Source organism: Oenanthe melanoleuca, chromosome 3 (assembly GCF_029582105.1).
Source record: "Oenanthe melanoleuca isolate GR-GAL-2019-014 chromosome 3, OMel1.0, whole genome shotgun sequence".
Classification (NCBI taxonomy): domain Eukaryota; kingdom Metazoa; phylum Chordata; class Aves; order Passeriformes; family Muscicapidae; genus Oenanthe; species Oenanthe melanoleuca.
In genome coordinates this window covers 22,607,493-22,627,246 of record NC_079336.1, presented here as the reverse complement: position 1 = coordinate 22,627,246, position 19,754 = coordinate 22,607,493, and the positions used below count along the sequence as shown (strand labels likewise).

The 19,754-nt window shown below is 38.5% G+C and overlaps 1 protein-coding gene across 3 annotated transcripts in view; it reads right to left on the bottom strand.

Moving 5' to 3' along the window:
* Positions 1-19,754, bottom strand: part of MLIP (muscular LMNA interacting protein) — a 100,594-nt gene that overhangs the window by 16,786 nt on the left and 64,054 nt on the right. For 2 of the 3 annotated variants that reach the window (XM_056486445.1, XM_056486447.1), the window contains 6 exons: positions 16,871-16,936; positions 16,707-16,790; positions 16,552-16,611; positions 14,788-14,832; positions 12,357-12,401; positions 6,887-7,012 (listed from right to left, as the gene is read on the bottom strand). In XM_056486445.1, coding sequence (XP_056342420.1) covers positions 6,887-7,012; positions 12,357-12,401; positions 14,788-14,832; positions 16,552-16,611; positions 16,707-16,790; positions 16,871-16,936 — 426 coding nt within the window. The remainder of the gene's footprint in view (positions 1-6,886; positions 7,013-12,356; positions 12,402-14,787; positions 14,833-16,551; positions 16,612-16,706; positions 16,791-16,870; positions 16,937-19,754) is intronic. The other variant, XM_056486446.1, reaches the window with a different exon arrangement.

Below are 19,754 nucleotides of genomic sequence, written 5' to 3'. Positions count from 1 at the left end.
GTTTGAAATTCCAACACCTTATCCTGTATCTGCTGTGACATTTCTGCTATTGTAAGTATTTATGACAATAAATTAAATAATTTCTTTTTGAAAACATTAATACCTCAGACTTCAGCTGGGTGGTACAGGAAATACTATTAAGAATTTTATCAGCATATTCTGATTCAAATGTTAAATATTGATCATGAGAACAAAATCAAAATTAATCTTCCTTTGGTTCTCAATGAGTGTTAATACTATAGATGAAAACAGAAGCATTAAAAAATTCTAAAAAATTCTAAGTGGTATTTGCTTTTGGGGTAAAAAAAACCTCTGTTTATATTAAAATAGCCCAGTATTGACATCTGATTATTCTGTTTGCCAAAGAACAGCTGACATGATATACCAAAAATTTACACTATCTTAATTAACTTCAAACACCTTTTTCCTGACTTATTCACTTTTCTATTCAAATTTCTGAGTTTTTAGCATTGTTTTTATTAGTAGCAGTAAATGCCCATGCTCATTATAAAAAATTATTTTATTGGTCATATGAACTATTTGCTTGTTTTTGTGGATTCCTTCAATGAACCAGGAAACTTGTTAAAAACATTTGATTGTAAAATCTTTCCTGCCAAAGTAAATATGTCAGCCCAGTCCAGTAAAAATTTAAACAGAACTTTTGTCCTGTTTAAACCAGTCTCTCAGATATGAAAAGGTGCTTTTGTTCAGGCTGTCTCAAAGACAGAATGGAAGGTTGACTTTAGCTTTAGTTTTAGTTCTGGTTCATCCTCACAAGTGGGTAAAATGGTAAATTCTGTAAATCCCACAGGATGGAGGGGCCAATATCAAGCACTATTGACATTGCCTATGAACCTAAACTGTGCTTCTGGTATGAAGAGAGAAAGACATTTCCAGGTATTTCTTTAGAGTCTGACAGCTGATCAACATCTATTCTCTGCAGAAATTATACATTTTTTCCAAAGCAGTCTTGACTCCCTGTCAAGTGTGCCTGAAACTAGTGCACATATTCCACCCAAGAGGAAACCATGACATAGCCTAAAGAGGCAGCACCCAATGCCTACATTTTAACCTCTTGCATCCCAAAGTACACTCTACTTCTCAGAGTGGGATGTTGCTCCTGGAAACAATGTTTGATCATTTGCAGCCAGATTCTGTGTTAGAAAAAGAGAAAATAGAAGGGATGCATCTGAAAGGTTCCAAACAGCATCTTCTATGAACTTCCACAACTGATGCTTTTCTAGGGCAGGAGCTCTCTTGAGATACTGTAAATACCTTGTGTCAGCTGCTCATCAATAAGACTTCAGTTAAGGAATAGGACACAATTTTCACCCTACAAAATTCATTAGCCAGACCTGTTACCCACACACCTTGGACTACAAAGATTTTTGTCCAACTTCTCTAATGCTTTTTCAAAGAAGATTAAAAATTTCAGCAATATCATTCACTTTGTACTGGCAAGAGAAAACTGCTTGACAGGATGACAGATAGAGCCACTGGAAAACTCCGTATTTGTCTCAGATCAGTCTCCCTTTGCTCAATCACCAAGAAAAAAATAAATACCCTATTACTTTTGTGTGGGTAAACGTTAAAACTAATCAGAGCATGAGGGATGAAATAGATTATTCCTGCTTTAAGGAAGAAATAGTTTGAATGAAGAGTGGTGGGAGCCTGTCCTAGCTGGTCTAGAGAAAGCAAGACCCAACATAAGCTGTGTCAAGGAATGGAAAAGCTGTAATATCTCCAAGGAAGCTGGACACAGGCTCATCTGAGATGCATCTCCCATAGCACTTGCCAACACAGAATCCTCACGACTCAGATGAATTTTGCCTAGAATTTAAAGGATAGCAGCCTACAAAGATCTTGAATCACACTATACTTGATGCTTACCTTATTGTACAACAAATTGTGTCTATAAGGATAAGGGCTAAAGGATTCTCATGAACATCACACACAATGGGAGAGAAGTGGCTGAAAGGTCCAGAATTTGGACAGTCAGTGGGGGAGATGGATGGAGGACACAAGGGGACTTAGCTGGAGGGATCAGTTTAGTTGGGTACACAGGGTGTAGGAGACCAATCTTCTAGGCAAAAAAAGAAAAGTAAACAGAAAAAAATTAATGGGTACAAAAAAAAGAAGTTTGGGCAGAAAGCAAAGTGCTTGTCTTGCACCATTTTAGGGCTCTTAGGTCTTGATGGTTAACCAGGAAAGGCACTGAAGTTTCATGCCAATACAATTGATCTACACTAAGCACTTTTATCAGCATGAAAGTGCACACACAAAAAGCTGCAGTAGACGTCCCTCCCATTAAACCAGTTATACTTTGACTGGGATCCAGTGCATCTCCCTCCTGCAGCTCAGCTGGTGCTCAAGGGACAGAAAAGAAAATCCCTGAAGGATCCTGTGCTAGGACAAAATGATTGTGTTTGGGAGATTTAATGAAACAGGATCAAAACTGTTGAAAAAAGAGTGTCTGAAAGGTACAAAAGAGGGCTGTGTCTGTATATGAGCAGGAGCACTCCATGTTTTTTAGCAAGACTCCAACAAGGCTTTTGAGGCATTTAAGTGTTAAATTAGCAAATGTGAATACACAATATTTTTTGCTGCTCTGAGTTGTCAGTAGTTAATAGTGTTTCTGGTTAAGAAAACCCAATATATAAGTTCCTTTTGTGCCTAAAGGATAAAATTCCTTTTAAAAAGAGATTTTCAAAAGATTTGGGATAGAGTCAAGGAGGCATACCCAGGTTTTGGAGTACATCTTGCACTTAGATTTTGTCAAGGCTGTTGACACAATACATCCTGCATTCTCACCCAGCTGGCTGGCTGTCTAGACCAGGAACTCCACTGTGCTGTGCCTTTGAGCCAAAGAACCAGAAAATTTGTGACAAAAGCTGTGATTAGTTCCAGCAGAAGCTAATGCATTGCTCACCAAAAGAGTGAGCATGAGCAAACAGCAGAGCAGAGCCTGGCAGCAGCCCAGCCACTTCACACCAGCCTTGCCTCCTGCCAGGCCCCTTCAAAGGCACCAGTCCTGCTCCTATTAATGATAAACCTTTGCAAACTGGTCACACAGGTCCACACCACATGGAGCTAATATCTCTTTAGTTCATCCTTATCTTTCTTCTTCCATTGCCCTAAGTAATTTATTTTTTAAATGACAAAGGAGTCTGTAAACATTCTTGCTAATAAATATTTGCAAGCACATGAATTGTTTAACATTTTTATGAGTCATTTTATATGATGTAACAAAATGCTTAATCTTCCTCCAAAAAGTTTTTTCCTTCCCCAGTTTAAAATTTCAATCTTCACAAAGCTGACATATCAGCATTGCTGCAGATTTATACCCAGTTCCAGTGTAGTTCATGGTTCTTTTTTGAATGAAGTGGAACACACTTAGAAAATTTCTGGGATGCTACTGAAATGTACCAAGAGGAAAAAAATTCTTTCTTATGATGGGAAAAATACAATCTCCAGTAAAGGCACATAAAGATGTGGGAAGCATGATACTTTTGGATTGGAACTTCAAAAATATTACATTGTCTGTAAAAAGTGTTTGAGGGGCGGATATCCACTAGGTAACAGTAATACCAGTTGTATAGGCCCTCAGGGGGGAAAAAAAAAGGTGGCATCATATGCTAACATGAGAAAAAATTCCAAAATAAATCGGGGTTTTTCCTTGGTTTATAAATTTTACTGGCACATGAGTGTAAATCTATATACACTGTACTTAGAACACAGATGATGAAAGATATCTATAAGCTGAACTACATGTTTTCCAGATGATCTTTGCTAATTTAGATATTTTTTTTCTCTGTTAATTACTTTGGATTATCTGCATGACATCATCTACCTGTTAAAGGAAAAACTACTATTTCTTTTTAAAGGAAAAGGACTGTTCCACACCGTGACATTTCTTAATGAAATGAAAAGCAAACAAGGTACTCTCTGGTGTGCAGAAAACACAGTGTGTTCAACAAAGGGATGTGAAGCTGGAGGTCAGCAGTTACAGCTGGCTGCATCATTATGTCTCAAACTGAATGTCACCCACATAGTCACCAGTGCTCAGTGTCACACTGAGAGGTTTGGCAGGGCAGGGAGGTACTGCAGAGGTCTAGCAAAAATCAAAAGAGATAAATTAATAAAGCTGAGGCCATGTGGGATCTCATCTACTCTCTACCCTCCTCAAAGATGCATCTGAAAGGCTCTGTCCTTTCAAGGTGGGCTCATGAAGGAGAGGCAGCAGTCTTACCTAGAGAGGTTGGTGCTGGCAATGGTATTAGAAAGAAAGGAAAGAAAGCTAGAGAGAGGGACAGAATAGAAATGTAATAGCTGAACCTCCCAGCATGACTGGGAAAATCTTCAAAGAAAAACAGGGAAAATCTGTAACAGTATGAGCACTTTGGCCCACTGCCAGTCAATGCCTGCTAAGTTCTTATCCAAGAGCAGATTAGCACTGGCTCTTTCACAGAGAGCAGAATGCCTAGCTCCCAGTCTCCTAGTTTTAATTCCCAGCTCTTATATCCCATGAAAGCAGTAAATTTATCCAATTTGGGGGGATATTGGCAGGAAGAACTCCCTCCCTTCGGAAGTCAGCTGCCATGCAGCCAAAAATGCTTTTACTGAGAGCAGGTGAAGGGGGAGAATGAGTCATTAGTCTTTACAGGCTAAAAACCCCACGGTTAGAGACAACCAGAGCAATTTTCAAGCTGCTGTCTTGGCACCAAGCCCAGTTCCACAGTCAGTGCTGCAGCCCTCCTACAGGCACTGGAACCCTCAGGAGAGTTTCACAGGTGCTGGGAGATTGTGCACATCCTCACTTGGGCATCCAAGTCTCCTCCACCCACAAGGGATATAATATCAGCACCAAGAACCTACTCTGGGAGGCAGGAGCTGAAATTAAGAGCATATGCTGTCTTGTTCAGCACTTCAGTGTTTTCCCTAGATCCACATAATATTATACTGTTAATTGCTCTATGAGACCACATATGGGAACATATGGCCATTTCTCACACAAACAAAACCAGTTTCTGTTAAGTGAATCCATCTGAATACAAGTCACTACTTTTTTCATAACAAAGATGTCTTAATAAAGATTTCAAAACAAGTACTTTATAGCAACTTGTAATACTAGTTAGCTTAGTACAAATTTACAAAATACCAATTTATCAGTACTATAAAGCACACAACATAATTAGATTAAATAAAGCAAGCAAAACTGAACCTATTAATTGTTACTTTATCTTTTTCATCTATTAAAGACAGTGCAGTATTTTTTTTGGTTCCTTTTAACGTGTAGCTTTTATATAAAATAATTTTGCCTTCTGTTGTAACAACAATAATGTTGGACTTATGCTGTCAGTATTTGTGCCACAAGTAATTTATAAAGTTTCCACAGTTAGTTTCAAATGTCATAATGCTTCAAGCTCTGGTAATATTTGTCTGAAAATATAAAGTATGGTGATTACCTAACCCTTTAATCAGTAAAACTCTAGCCAGTGTAATCAGTGTCCAGCCCTGGTGAAAGGGAGATCTGAACTGCCCCTGCCTTTGCAGGAAGGCTCTGCTGAGCTGGCCTAGGGCAAAAGCTCTCTAGCAGCAAGTCCAGATAACTCTCCTGCTCTTTCATCCCAGGAAAATGGCAGCACTCTACCTTGGCATCAGAAGGCTTTCAGTAAGTTAAAGCATGAATAACTCACTATCAACTCACCTGTGGTCACTGAACTCAAAAATTCACTTTCAACCTCAAAAGTTCAAAGTCAAATTGCAAATCATTATTTTTATCCATTTTTTCTTATATTTTATATAAACTGTACATTCTATAGAAACCTTCTGATGCCACCCATGTGTTGCTGGAACCCACTCATACCACAATTATTTTCCTCTGTACTGATGCAGTACTCTTGAGGAGTTCTTGGATTTTTCTACATCAAGTCAAAATTGTGGAAAGGAATGGAAAGAGCTAAAATTAAGTTCTCAATCAAATTCTGTTTTAAAAGGAAGAAGAGATGGCTGCCATTGCTAAAATGTCCGACATGAGCAGAGAGGCACAGGAGCAAGAGAAATTCAATTAGTAGGGTACTTTATTCACATCATGTCTGACAAGAGGACTATTGGCTTCCTTTTACTTCCCTGCAGATGGAAGATTCAGAGCATACTGGATAGCATGTACAAACTCTTACAGGGACATTCAGGTTGTTTATCATATTTAAGGGTTTTTTTCTAAATAATGCACACAAACACAAATGCATGAGGAAAGGCTGTCACAGCCATTTATCTGGACTTTCTCTGAGATAATGCCTCAGTCAGGTTGTTATAATGCCTCAGTCAGGTCAGCACAGCTCAAGGTGTGTTTTTGCAAAGTGATCCTATGGCTTCATGCAGAGGGCTGTGGGAGAAGACAGCATCTTTGCTGCCCCACCATCACATGAACTGTTCCCTCAGTCTGAGGAGGGACATGGATACAGACCTGGGGAGACATGGACCTGGGGGAGCACTGGAAGTGAAACAGAAACACACTGGGGCTCCTCTGCTGCCTCCCTTGGAGTGGGAGTTGTGAACCTTGCCCAGTCCTGGCTGTCATTTCTGTCCAGAGAGGATTCAGGTCTGAGCCCCAGATGAAGGAAGCACTTTCTAGTAGATATGATCTAGTCACTTGTTTGACAGGGAAGCAGAGGACTTCAATCCTCTTTTTTACAATATTTCTTCATGAAAGGTCCTCTCCCCAGCATATAGGTTTTTACATCCTCTAACTTTGGAAAAAAAAAAAAAAAAAAAAAAAAAAAAAAAAAGAAGGAGACCAGGACAAAACAAGGATCTATGTTTATTCCTTCATCTTTAAGGAAACTAGCTGAGGTTACAAAAAAATTTCAGAGTGACAGCTACTCACCTGCTCGATATTTTGATCACTGACTTCTTCAAGGTACTTTTTAAAAGGATTGGGTTGATAGGGCTCCTCCTTTTGCTGTGCACTCTTTCCTTTCACCAGCACGGGACGAATGACACCAGGTTTTGTCTTGACAAATAGCACACCCAGGAGAAAAGAGATGGGAGAAGAATCACATAAAACATTTACAGAATATTTGTTAGACAAGTCAATTCTGGAGGGGCTGTACTGACTGTATTTTAAAATATTTTCTTAATGACATGTTTCACCACCAAAATTATTCAGGTGTCATGCTGCCTGGACTACTTCTAATACAGATTCTGGGCAAAAGTGCCAAGAGCTGCTTTTAGGCACAGAACTTCATCATTGGCATGTGTTTATTACTGACAAAAAATAGCCACTGAGCTGTCAGACCACGGTTTGTGGGTTTTGCTGGCTGCTATTTTTTTCTGGCTGCTCAGCTGCAGCTTGATAAGTTCAAGTCACACTTTCTGCACAGCCACACATCTGCTTTCACACTGGGCTCCTCAAAACAGTAACTGTGAAACAAGGAAGGACAATCTGTGATGCTGTTAACTTACACCCAGGCAGAAGCATGCTAGGAAAAGTCTTGCTGGGGAATAATACCAGTGATTGCATGCTGCATTCTACAGAGTCATGAATCATGTAGGTTGGAAAAGAGCCTTACAATCACTGAGTCCAACCAAAAACCTAGTACTGCCAAGTTCACAACTAAACCATGTACATGAGCACTCCATCTACACATCTCTTAAATACCTGCAGATTATTATGTCCAATGAGAGGAAATTTTAAGACAGAGTACTGAAAGTGGAGATATATTATTGATTTCAGGTACAAATGTAGATACAAATGATACAAATGTAGAATAGAATTGTCTGGATTGGAAAAGGCCTCTAAGGTAGCAGAGTCCCACCAATGACCTACCACTGCCAAATCCTCCAGTAAATTTTATCACTAAGAGCCACATCTACACATCTTTAAAATTCCTCCAGGCATGGTGATTCAACCACTTCCCTGTGCAGCCTGAAAGAATTTTTCTTAATGTCCAATATAAACCTTCTCTGACATGACTTCAGGCCATTTCCTCTTGTACTATCACTACCCTGCTACAATCTCCTTTCAGGCACTTGTAGAGAGCAATGAGGTGTCCCCTTACCTTCCTTTTCTCCAGGCTAAGCACCCCCAGCTCCCTCAGCTGCTCCTCACAGGACTGGTGCTCCAGACCCTTCCCCAGCTCCACTGCCCTTCCCTGGACTCTCTGCAGCCCCTCAGTGTCTTTCCTGGGCACAGCTGGCTCATGTTCAGCTGCTGTGACCAGCACTCCCAGGTCCTTTCCCACTGGGCCCTGTTCCAGCCACTCCTCCCACAGCTTTTAGCTCTGTGTGAGGTTGTTGTGACCCAAAGACAGGACCCAGCACTTGGCCTTGTTGAACCTCACCTGATTAACCTTGTCCCATCCACACAGCCTGTCCAGATCCCTCTGCACAGAACCCTCCTACCCAGAAGATCAACACTGAGGATGTGTTAAATCCTCTCCTACAGATCATCAATAAAGACACTCAGCAGAAAGGCCTTTAATCCTGAGCCCTGGAGACACTCCTTGTGATGGCCACCAGCCAGACTCAGCTCCACTCACCACCAAGCTCTGAGCTTGGCCATCCAGCCAGTTTTCTCTCCAGCTACCTCTGAGGTTCTCCAGCTCGGGAAGCTGCTCTGTGCACCCCACTGGAGCACTCCACTGCTGATCATGCCAGCACTAGAGCCACCCACTTGGTGACAGAGTGACAGCATCTTTAAGGGCTCCATTGGAAAAGGGCAATTTTAGAGAATCTGATCAGCACAGATATATGACACCCATCATTTCAGACAAATTGGATTATTTAATCAAGAAAAAATTCCTTGGTTAGCAACAAGTCAACCAAAAAATTTGACTATTAACTTCTCAATTTAGTATAACTGTGATTTAAAAAAAAAATTTATGGTAAAATCTGACAAGATGTATTATGGCATAAACTCTAAATGGAAGCTAAGACATAATTTTAAAATATACATGTTCAGTGAGCCAAAAAAAGGGAAGAAAAAGTATACTTTCTCAATGGAATTTTAGAATTAGTCAAGTCTTCGAAGATCTGTGATTGAATTTAAACTTTTTAATGAGTCAGTTGTATTCTCCTTATGTAGGTAAAAACAGGACTGCCATTGAGCTTCTTCTGTGGTTGCAGCACAGAGGGGCAGCTTGCCCAGCTGGGACTGAGAAATAAGTGTTGTCACAGCTCCCCGTCCTCAGTATCCAGCCAGGTACAAAAATGCAGAGAAGAAACTTGATTCACTATCATATTTATTTCTAAAATAAATATGTATACTTAATAACACCATGCTGTCTGTTTATAGGAGCAATACACTTCATCAGTCAGTCTGGAAAGAGAAGCTTTGATGCAGCTGAGATTACTGGATGTAGAATGTAGAATGTAAACTGAGTCATGGACCACCTTAAAACAAAATCTGCAGGCATCCAGCAAGGACAAAGCAAGAGGGATGTCCATTGGAAGGGAGGGTGCAGAGGGTGTTTTGTGCTCTGCTTCTGCCCTGGGACAGGACAGAGCACAGCCCTGGGGCTGAGGTGGGGGCAGCAGAGACAGGCAGGAGCACACCCAGGCAGAGCAGGGTCCAGGGAGCAAAATATCTCCCCTTAGATTTGTGTTTTCTACTCTCCCTCTGCTCCACAGATTGGGGCCCTTTCATTTGTCTCAAGTAAGAAAAACATTCAACTGAAAGCAAAAATATCAGCCATGCAGTGATACTAATTTTTTTTAAAGAGTAGCAGCTGTCAAGCTGCATCAAAAATGTTTTCATTACAAAGATCAACTTTTTCAAAGATGCAGTGCTTATTTAATTTACAGTCCATAGCTAATGACTCTATCTTTGTAGGATTCACCAAAAGACACTTATTTTTCTATGAACATTTCTGAAAAGCATTCATAACATGTCTGGGTTTCAACATAAAGGTAAATATAAATTTAAAAAGAAAGGTACTGTTGTTTTCAAGTCATTATTATGTAGACAAAGGACATGTGACCTTCTGGCACTCCTGCATACCATGTAACCATGCAATTAAAAGCCCATTGTGATACCTGAAATCATCAAGGATAAGCTACTCTCCTTTTGTAAGAAGTCTCTTCCAAAAGCATGCTGTAGAAATGCTTTTAAGGAAGCATTTTCTAAACAACATCATGTACTCAAGTGCTGACTGAGTCATATGTTTATGTCAGACTCTGCTAACAGAGTGACAGATATCAGCCAGCAACCAGAATTCTAAACACTTTATTAGCACCCTGACAAGCTACATAAAATCTTTGATCCGAAGCTAAGAACTCGAACTCTTTCTTTGATGACAAATGTCACAGCTGACATGCTGAGAAACAATCTAAAACTAAGTTTTGCCAAGGAAACTGTTGGTCTTCCTACAACAACATCAAAAAAATGGTAGAGGCTGTTATGGTAGCACTGAGCTGCCATTTTGCATAAAAGTGAGCTTTGCATAATATCTGTCTGAAAAGTCAGAAAACTGAAGGTTGGCAGATGTATGGGCACATTCACCTCCAATTTTGTCTCCTGTTGTTATGGCACTGGCTGCCCCTGAGACCTTGCTGAAACTGGTGGGTCAGGTCCCAGTTGCAACCCCATTCCATCAGTGACAGAACAAGGGGGATTTGCCTGAAACTGAAAGAGGGCAGGTTGAGATTAGGTATTAGGAAGAAATTATTTACTGTGAGAGTGGGTGAGGCACCGGAACAGGTTGCCCAGAGAAGTTGTGGGTGTTCCAGTCCTGGTCAGGTTGGTTAAAGGTGTCCCTGTCCACAGAAGCAGGGTTGGAACAAGTCACAGTGCTCCTCAGAGATCTGCTTGGGAATCTGGGCTATGAATTATGGATGCAGATCAGACGGAAAAGAATGTCTGGTAAGGTGACAAAGTTTGCTGGTAATACTAATCAGGTAATACTAATCCCCTAAAAATTTTTAGTGCAATATTTTGCACTAAAAATATTGGTGCAGAGAGTTACAGAGAGATCTTACAATACTGAGTGAATGAATGATAAAAGGCAGGTGAAACACAACTGAATTCAGCATTGATGCATTTCACTGCAAAAAAATTAAACTACATCCTAAATTTGCTCATGCTTATGTACCAAAGAACTAATTAGCTGAGAAACTAGCTCTCACTACTAAGGAAATATATTTTGGCTTTGTTGTGTACAGCTCTGTGCAAATATTGGCTTGCTGCTCAATACAAGTAAGAAGAACTTAATAAAGTACTATAAATCATTAAGAAAGGAATAGAAATAGCAGTAAAGGATCTTATCCCATCCTCATGTAAATAGAAAGTTCTAGAGCTTCAGAGATACACAAGAACAGTTTATGGTTTTAGTCTCCCATTCTCAAAAACAAAAACCTGAAAAAGACATAGAAAAGGGCAAGAAGGATCATCAGTGATATGGGACAGCATCCGTACTTTCAGTGACCAAGCAATTTTTAATTTTCTGCATGTAACAGAGATGACTAGTAGTGTTAGGACTAGGTATAATTGCTAATACCTAGAAAAACAAATTGATGTTATTTAGAAAGTAAAGAAAGAAAAATTATTTTCTATTTCAGTACAAGAACTGAGGCCAAGTCATGGGTTTAAAAGGAATAAAGCACTATCTTGTACCATGCATAATTTAAAAGTAAAGCCAATTGCTAGAGAATGTTATAAAGACCAAAATAGAACAAAACTCAAAAAGTAACTGGAAAAAATAATGAAAGTAGATATGTTCAAAGATTGCTAGGAGAAGAAATTGATTCAGGAAGTCCCTAAGATTCCATTAGTTGAAATATAATGGAAAAATTCTCATCCACATCTCCTTTTTTCCCTAAGCATTCATTAGTGGTCACTGCTTCTTGGGCCGGCTCCACAATTTCTCTTCTGACTTTTCTTCAGAAATTTTGACCCCAACAAGATCAGAGCTAAAATGAATATCTGATATATAATCTCCCTTTCTTACTTGATCTTACCCTTGCTTTTCACTCGTTAAAGCAACTTTGGCATAAAAGAGTATAAGAAAATAGATGCTAGAATCTATTTACATTTAAATAAAATTGAACAAGTGAAATATTAAAAGAGTCCAAGAACCAGCAGATGACTCTACTGCTGTCATACACCTCAAGACTCAGCACAACTGTAGTTTGGCATTTGGCCCATGGGTTTACAAGTAGTGTCAGGATTTATAGCTACTTAAAACAAGTGTGTATTCAGTGCAGAAAAATCCCAATGCAGCTCTGTAGAAGCAATGCAGCTTTGTAAAAAGATATTGACTGCAGGTTTTTTTCAAAGGACTAAGAAAGCAAATAATTAATAAAATTTTGTGCTTGTGCAATTTTTTAAAAACAGTGTATCACTGCTGTGCTATACATACCAGCTGACTCTCAGTTACTATAGGCACCGATTTGTAAAGGTTGGCCTGCAAAAAGATGAATATATACAGTATTACATGCAAATCTTTGTGATTATAATGATGACAGAAAAAAAATCAGACACAGCAAAGCTTAGATTAGCTACAGAAGCTTTTCCCACTCATGCAGTGGTATGAGAATATAAAACATTCTCATTTTCAGTTTACTTCTAGATATAATCAAATGCCTTTTAAGATTTTAGGGATTCTTTTTTCCAAGTGCAACAAAATTTCCCTTTTTCATCTTGATCTAATATTGAAATTTAAATCTTATTTTTCTGAGCCTGCTTTTGTCAGTTAATTTGCACCATCAATGTTATTAACACTATGAATAGTGCTGGGTTAAGTACCTTCTCAACCTTTTCTCACTTTACAGTAGGAGAACCAGAACAATCCTGCTTAAGCACACATGTCAATAATATGGACATCTGTTTTTCCAGTTATCATGAGAAATTCCTATCTAGAGAATCACTGCATTATTATTAAAAATCAGCAGGATCATCCCTAAAGCAAACAGAGATGCATTATTATTAAATGTGAATGGAATCATATCAAAGACCATACCGTTTTAAAAGTTGTTAAATTACAACTTAGTTGTCAGCTGGTTTAAACTGAACTTAGTTTTCACATTTTTTATACATTCCCTTGCTATTTGTACAATCACTTAAATCCTTAAAAGGTTCTGAAGTTCATGAGAAGATAAAAGGCAGCTGAGACCAAGAAAAATCCATAACATTTTAATTGTTAAATGGCAGGCTATGTCAACATACTTCTATAACCTACTACTCTATATAACCTATTGAAGTAGTTAGTAATATCATGTGTCCATACACATACCTTTACATGTGGTGGTTATAATATATATAAAATATAATAATATAATATAATAATAATATAATAATAATATAATAATAATATAATAATAATATAATAATAATATAATAATATAATATAATATATATTAATATAATATATATATATTACTCGTTAACAAATTTAAGCTCCTCTTTTAACCAAAAATGTCCTCAAAGCAACATTTTGACAAGCATTAGATATTGTAAATACAAAAAGAGGATAGCTCTATGGAAAACCACTTCTGTGTGCCCTGTACCTAATAGCCAGAGGACAAACCATCACCTGGATTATTAACTGGGGCAGAAATAGCTTTTAAAGCCTACTAAGGAAGGAGAGCAAGAGAGGAGGAAAGAGCTGTGATGCACCTGTGCTGTTACAGACACCTGGTATATCCCTCAGGAGACTCTGCTGCAGAGTAGATCAATGGCAGAGTACAGGAGAGCCTGGACCCACCAAGTTCAGGCACCACAGCCCAGCCTGGGGACTCCAGTCTGTCCCTGACACACAAAAACTTCAATTTATAGGAAAGATTAGCCTTCTAATAAACCTCTGTGTTATTCCCAAACATATTTTTAAATATAGATTTGTTTCATTCATCGAGAAAGTTCTCATGGAAATAGAAAATAAAGTGTTTGTGAGGGTGATTTTCCATCTGTCCTTAGGCTTCTCTAAGCTGGATGCCTGAATTTATGATATATGTCCATATTCCAGCTTTGGGAGTTGGAGATTTGCACTGGAGTGTTATTAAATACACTCTGTTCTCAAAGGCTACCTCTGAAGTACATTCTTTTATTTCATTAAAAAGCTCTCCTCTGATATTCTTCCTAATTAGTATGAGCCAACACAATCTGTCAAGTAAAAATCACAGTATGCAATAAAATATGCATACTGCCACATTCAGGAAGCAAAATTGAATTGATCAGTCAAGCATTGTGCTGGCATAAAACTGGGAGACCTCTGTTGTTTTGCCAGCACAGCTTTGATTTGAGGCTCAATAGAAATGCTGGATGATGAATAGTAAGCTGAGATTTCTCACCACATGACTAAATGAGTTGCAAGTAAAATGTGGAACCTGTAGTAACTGTGTATGCTAGAGAGAATTAAAATGTTAATTGGGTTTAATGTTTCAATAATTGAACAAATGACTCAATATAGATATTATCATCATATGTTGGAATGTGTTTGTATGTGACAGAACAGCTTTAATTCATCTAAATTGTGGGTTTTCAGCCAGCTCTGTATCTTGGAAAGAAAAGCTTGGATCAACCCCAGATTCTGCAGGATAAGAACTACAGGACTTCTACCAGTGCAAGTCCCCTACAGTGCAGGCTGCATTTACTGCAGTGGGAAGACACCTCAAATCTCAAATGCCAGGACTCCATGGCACTACATTACAGCCTGTAATTTATGTGCTTGTCTCTGCTAGTCAACATCTGGTATCACATGTAGGTGCTTGTTCAGACTCACCCAGGATTGTTTAGGAGCAGACAAAGTAAGCATTTCTGCATGCAAAATATAAAGCAATTGTAAAAGTACTTACATATCTGGTTTCACGCCCAGCTGCTCTCTGCAGTGTTGCTGACATCTTGTAAAAAAACAAATAAATATATAATCAATATGTTGAGTTACTCTGAACAGTAACTCTAAGAGATTTTCAACACTCTGAGAATTTATTCATTGCTCAAATTCAGGGAAACTTAAGTTTTCCAGAAAGATTCACACCATGCATGAGACTAAGGCATATTTAAGTCTTGCTTGTATATTTATTGAAGAAAATACTACTTAATTTTACTGCTCAAAAACATTGATCCTACTCTATTGAGGATGGCATTTAATATGAGAACTTTCATTAAAAAATTCTTCTTATTAGATACCCATAGGTATCATTGCCCCATGAAATTGAAGTTGCATTTGCTCACAAAATACAAAATAATTATCTCTCTATGCTTTCATTTGCAAGAACTTGCTTTCATTTGACTAATCCATAACAATTCTAAAGCATTTACTTATCAGCTCTCTTTTTTCTTCCATATCTATGAGCTTCTTTTTCCCTCTGTGAAGCACTTTTTGACCTCATTCTGAGACCCTCACCACTTTTAGCTTGGTCCCTATGCCATATCCTGTAAAGCTCACCTTTTCCCCCTCTTTATTTGATTTCATGACTGCTAAAATATGCCTTCCATTCTCAATTGCCCAGGGAAGGGGTTTTCAGATACTCTAACTCAGCTTGGCAGCAGCATTCTAACCACTCCAGACTCTTCAGCATTGGAAAACACACTCAAAAACATTGTCTGCCCATCCTTCTCCTGCTATCACATTTCTTTCAGCCTCTAGGAGTCCAATTCACCATTGCATGGTGATTGACAGAAGCACTTTCCAAAACGGAAATTAAATTTGAATTGCATATTCAATATAGCCACTGAGAAATGCTGGACCTGTGCCCTATTCTCGCATGGTAGACTGGACATTCAGCAGGATATTTTGAATGGATTAACTTTTTGATGTGTTCATCTGCCAGAAATTCCTTTCCTCCCATTTTTAGTTGGATTTCTGCCATTTTCACTTTCCTATAGCTACGATGAGTAACTGAAATTTACCTGGATCCAATTGAATACAAGACCTTCTTCCCTTGGTTAGCCATCCATCTGAACCCAGAAGGCACATCAGTATAACTTAATGAAGTCAGAAGTCTAGAAATAGAAAATTAACCCTGCCTCTCACTACCTATTTCTTATATATCCAGGAGAAAGAGATGTTGCAGACATCCCCTTTCTGGGAATGGTGAGACTTAAAATTAAATCAGAACTTCAGAGCAAGTCTAACTATTAATTTAATACTCCCATTATTTGAAAATAAATAATGAACTTGGAAAAAAAAACGAGTTCTGAAGTTGTGTTTTGAAAGATTCTTCCAGCCATCAAAGCTAGATACATTGGTAACTTTGCAGTAAGGACACATGGATGGGATGAGGTCTGGGAGAAGGCCAAAGACCCTCCCATATGGCAGGCAAAGCATGAGAGATTTTTCGCCTCTAAAGCCTTAATACACTCTTTCTCTCACAATATATCTCCTCCTGACTTCAGAAATGCCTCCTGCAGCAAAGACTGCACTGACTCCAGGGCTACAGTCCTGTCTTTCCATGCTATTTTAACCACCAAACACTTTTGATGTTGCATTTCTCAGCTGCAGCTCTGAGTTGCCATTGGTTTTACTGTTGCAGCAGTCTCTAATGCCTGCTGATTTTGCCTGCCTTTATAATTACTTGAAAAGAGCCCTTACTGTGGATGTGGGATTGTTCACCTACCTTGCCAACATCTGACTCCGTGCTCATCTGCAGAAAACTTGGAGAAGACTCACACCGGCGCTGGAAAATCATTTTCAACAGAGAATGGACATATTAATGACAAGAGGCAAAAGAAAAGGAAAAGAATAAGTTCATTTCACATACTGATGGGTTACCATAGTCAAGGGGTCCTGCAGGACTTGATCAATGACAGCACACAGCTCTTCTGTTTGTTGTCTGATCTGGGTAGGGGAGCACATCTGAAAAGGAAGGATGGATCACTCAGTTAAACTGATTTTTGCTTTCAAATATAGATCTGAAAGATAAATAACATCACTACCTCTGAATGAGTGTCCAAAGCAGTGCCTTCAGTCACACTAGCAGGCTTGGTCGGCTCTTCTAATGCCTGCAAATCAAGAGGTATTGGTGTGATACTGAGTTGAAAATTCTGAAAACCAAGCAAACATATGCTTTTTCTGAATATCTGTTTCCAAAGGTGGCCCTTTCACCATGAAAAGATGGGGGGGATAATTACAGGCCTAGTGATCTTCTTTAGGTTACCAAAACCTGATTCAGAATGTAGATATGGGTTTACAGAGAAGAGAGTATTCAAGCAGGGTGAATCATCTCCACTTCTGTAAAACCAGAAACTGCCAGTTTGAACTGTCTTCTTCAACCATGTCCCCTCCTCCCCAGGAAATGTGGCACAGTGAGTGTGCCCCCGAGGTTCTGGGGGCTGCCTGCTGTGTGCCAACAGAGAGCCACCCCCTGTGAGACAAGGCAGGGACCCAAACACACAGGACCCCTTTCTTTTCCTTCAGTAGACGTTTTCTGTAAAAAGTGTCTCCTGTTTAAAGAGGATGGTGATTTCACCTTGCAACAAAAACAGTGTTTGTCATTCTTGGGTTTTAGCCTGAAATCAGAAACTATGAACAAAATCTGTTCCATACTCTGTTTCTGATCTCATATTAAGCAGGTATGCAATCTCTCCAAAACAAAATGAAAGCTTCTTGTGTTTGGCTGTACTGCTCACTTTCCTATAGCAGAACTTGGAGCAGGTTTGAAAACAGTGGAGATCAGTTTGCCGATCCCTTCACTTTGTAAGGGTCACAAAACACCCTCAAAAGCCAAAATCCACTGTTCAATTCCCTTTTCATCTTCATCCAGCATCTGTGAAGCTCGTTCTCCCTGCCATCACCCATTTTTGCTTTGAAGTGATTTTCAAATAGACACCGTGCTGAGACCAGAAGTTACTCTGGAAGCCTGCTGATGTGTCTGCTGAAGCTGGACTACAGGGAAGGGAACTGCAGGGTCTGTGGAGGTTTGTAAGGTTTCATTTTGTTATTTCTTTTTTTTTTTTTTTTTTTTTTTTTTTTTTTTTTTTTTTTTTTTTTTAAGTTTCAGAGAAAAAAAGAGCATTCCAGTAAAGCCTGTTTTCAGGCATGTGAATTCTGCATGAGTGGACTTGTCCCACTGAGATGGGTATGAGGGCTGCCAAATACAAGTGACATATGTGAACCTGTGATGGAAACGTCATGATCTTTAAAAAATAAAAGAGAAAAAAAGCATATTTATTTCTGAGTTTTACTTTGCTAAGTAAATTTGATTTCTTTCCTTGTCCAGCTACTGGCAGCATACATCTGTGTACACCTAAGCAAAAAGTTAATGACAATTTACTTTTAATATTATTATAATGCCATCCACAAATGATCTTGCACAAAAGCTCATGTATGGAACATCATGTCTTCTAATAAAATGAAAAGTAGTTGCTTTCCAAATATTTTTTTCCTTTATCTCTTCACAAATGTGTTGCCCTTAGAGTAGTTGTAGTTCAAAAGGTAAAAAGGAAAAGCAACTAACTTTGATATCCATAAATTAATGTAAGCCAAAGAGAGCTCAGCACTGCACTCACATCCAGTGCCCCTGGTTCAATAAGCAATAAAGTTAAGTAAAAGAGTCATTTCAGTACCCGCTAGGGTCAGGATTGACAAAGCAGTCTGATGTAGAGGGATGATGACTTTGAATGTGAGTCAGGAAAAAGGAAAACTTCTAATCAAGCATGGGTTTGGAATGAGGAAATATCTAAGCTTCTCAAAACCCCCAAGAGGATGGTAAGATGATAAACATAATGAAGGGATCGTTAAGAAAAAACTTACATGTTTCTGTTTCATATTCATTTCACCAGAATAGTGGGTGAACAAGGTGAAGGGAAAGAAACAACCACCCTTAAGATTTGAGGGAATCTTTCCAGAGGAATTACAGCTACATCCAAAAGTCTCTGTTCAGAACCAAGACTGGCTAATTTAAGAATCTGTCAGTTTCAGAAATTGAGTTCCCAAATATCTTTCCATTATGGAGCCTTCAGTGACTAAGGAATTCAGGTGAGCACAGCACCAAGGTCTAAGATAGAACCATCATGCAGGAGCCACCCTAGAAAAAGACGCAGTGTTCTCCCTTTCTGTAACTTTGTGAAAAGAAAATTTTACTCTTCAAGGCAACTAGTCTAATTTCATTCACTCTTTCACATCTTTAATTCTTCTTTTTTTTCTTTTTTTTCTTTTTTCCTATTTTTAATTTTTTTTTATTTGAACAGCTGGGTTCTCCATAGAAAGATTAGAAACAGGAAACTATACTTTTTATAACTGTCTCTATCACCTCTAGAAAGATAAATGGTTCTGTTTAATCTGTTGTTAGCTTTTCAAAACACATCTCAATTTTTTTTTTACAGCATGTCTTCTTTTTATTTTCACACTTCCACACAGAAAAAAAATGATATAAAAATGTACATCTACTTTTTTTCAAAATTACTGGTGTTGTCTTGCAAAAATGTCATGATTAATTTCTATCTACATACTGCTGATTAGCACTATCAACAGTATTCAAGATTCACTTCCTATGCTGATGGTCTAACAATATGAAAAGTGGAACATACTTATTTAGACATTCAAATTTTTGATTATATATGAAACAATAGTGGTACCATAATTTAAAATAAAATTCTAATTTAGATAATGAAAAATTCAATTTAAATTAAATAACTAGTTGCTGAACCTATATTTTCTTTGAAAAGGGCAAATTTGGGTGTTTGATGTATTCATGCCACTGACATCACTGATGACTACAATCCTTCCCTCCTCTTTCTTCCTTTTTGGTTGCAAAAACAGTATCAGAACTGAAAGGATACTGGTAAATGATCCAAACACAATCCCCAGTATTTTGTTAGA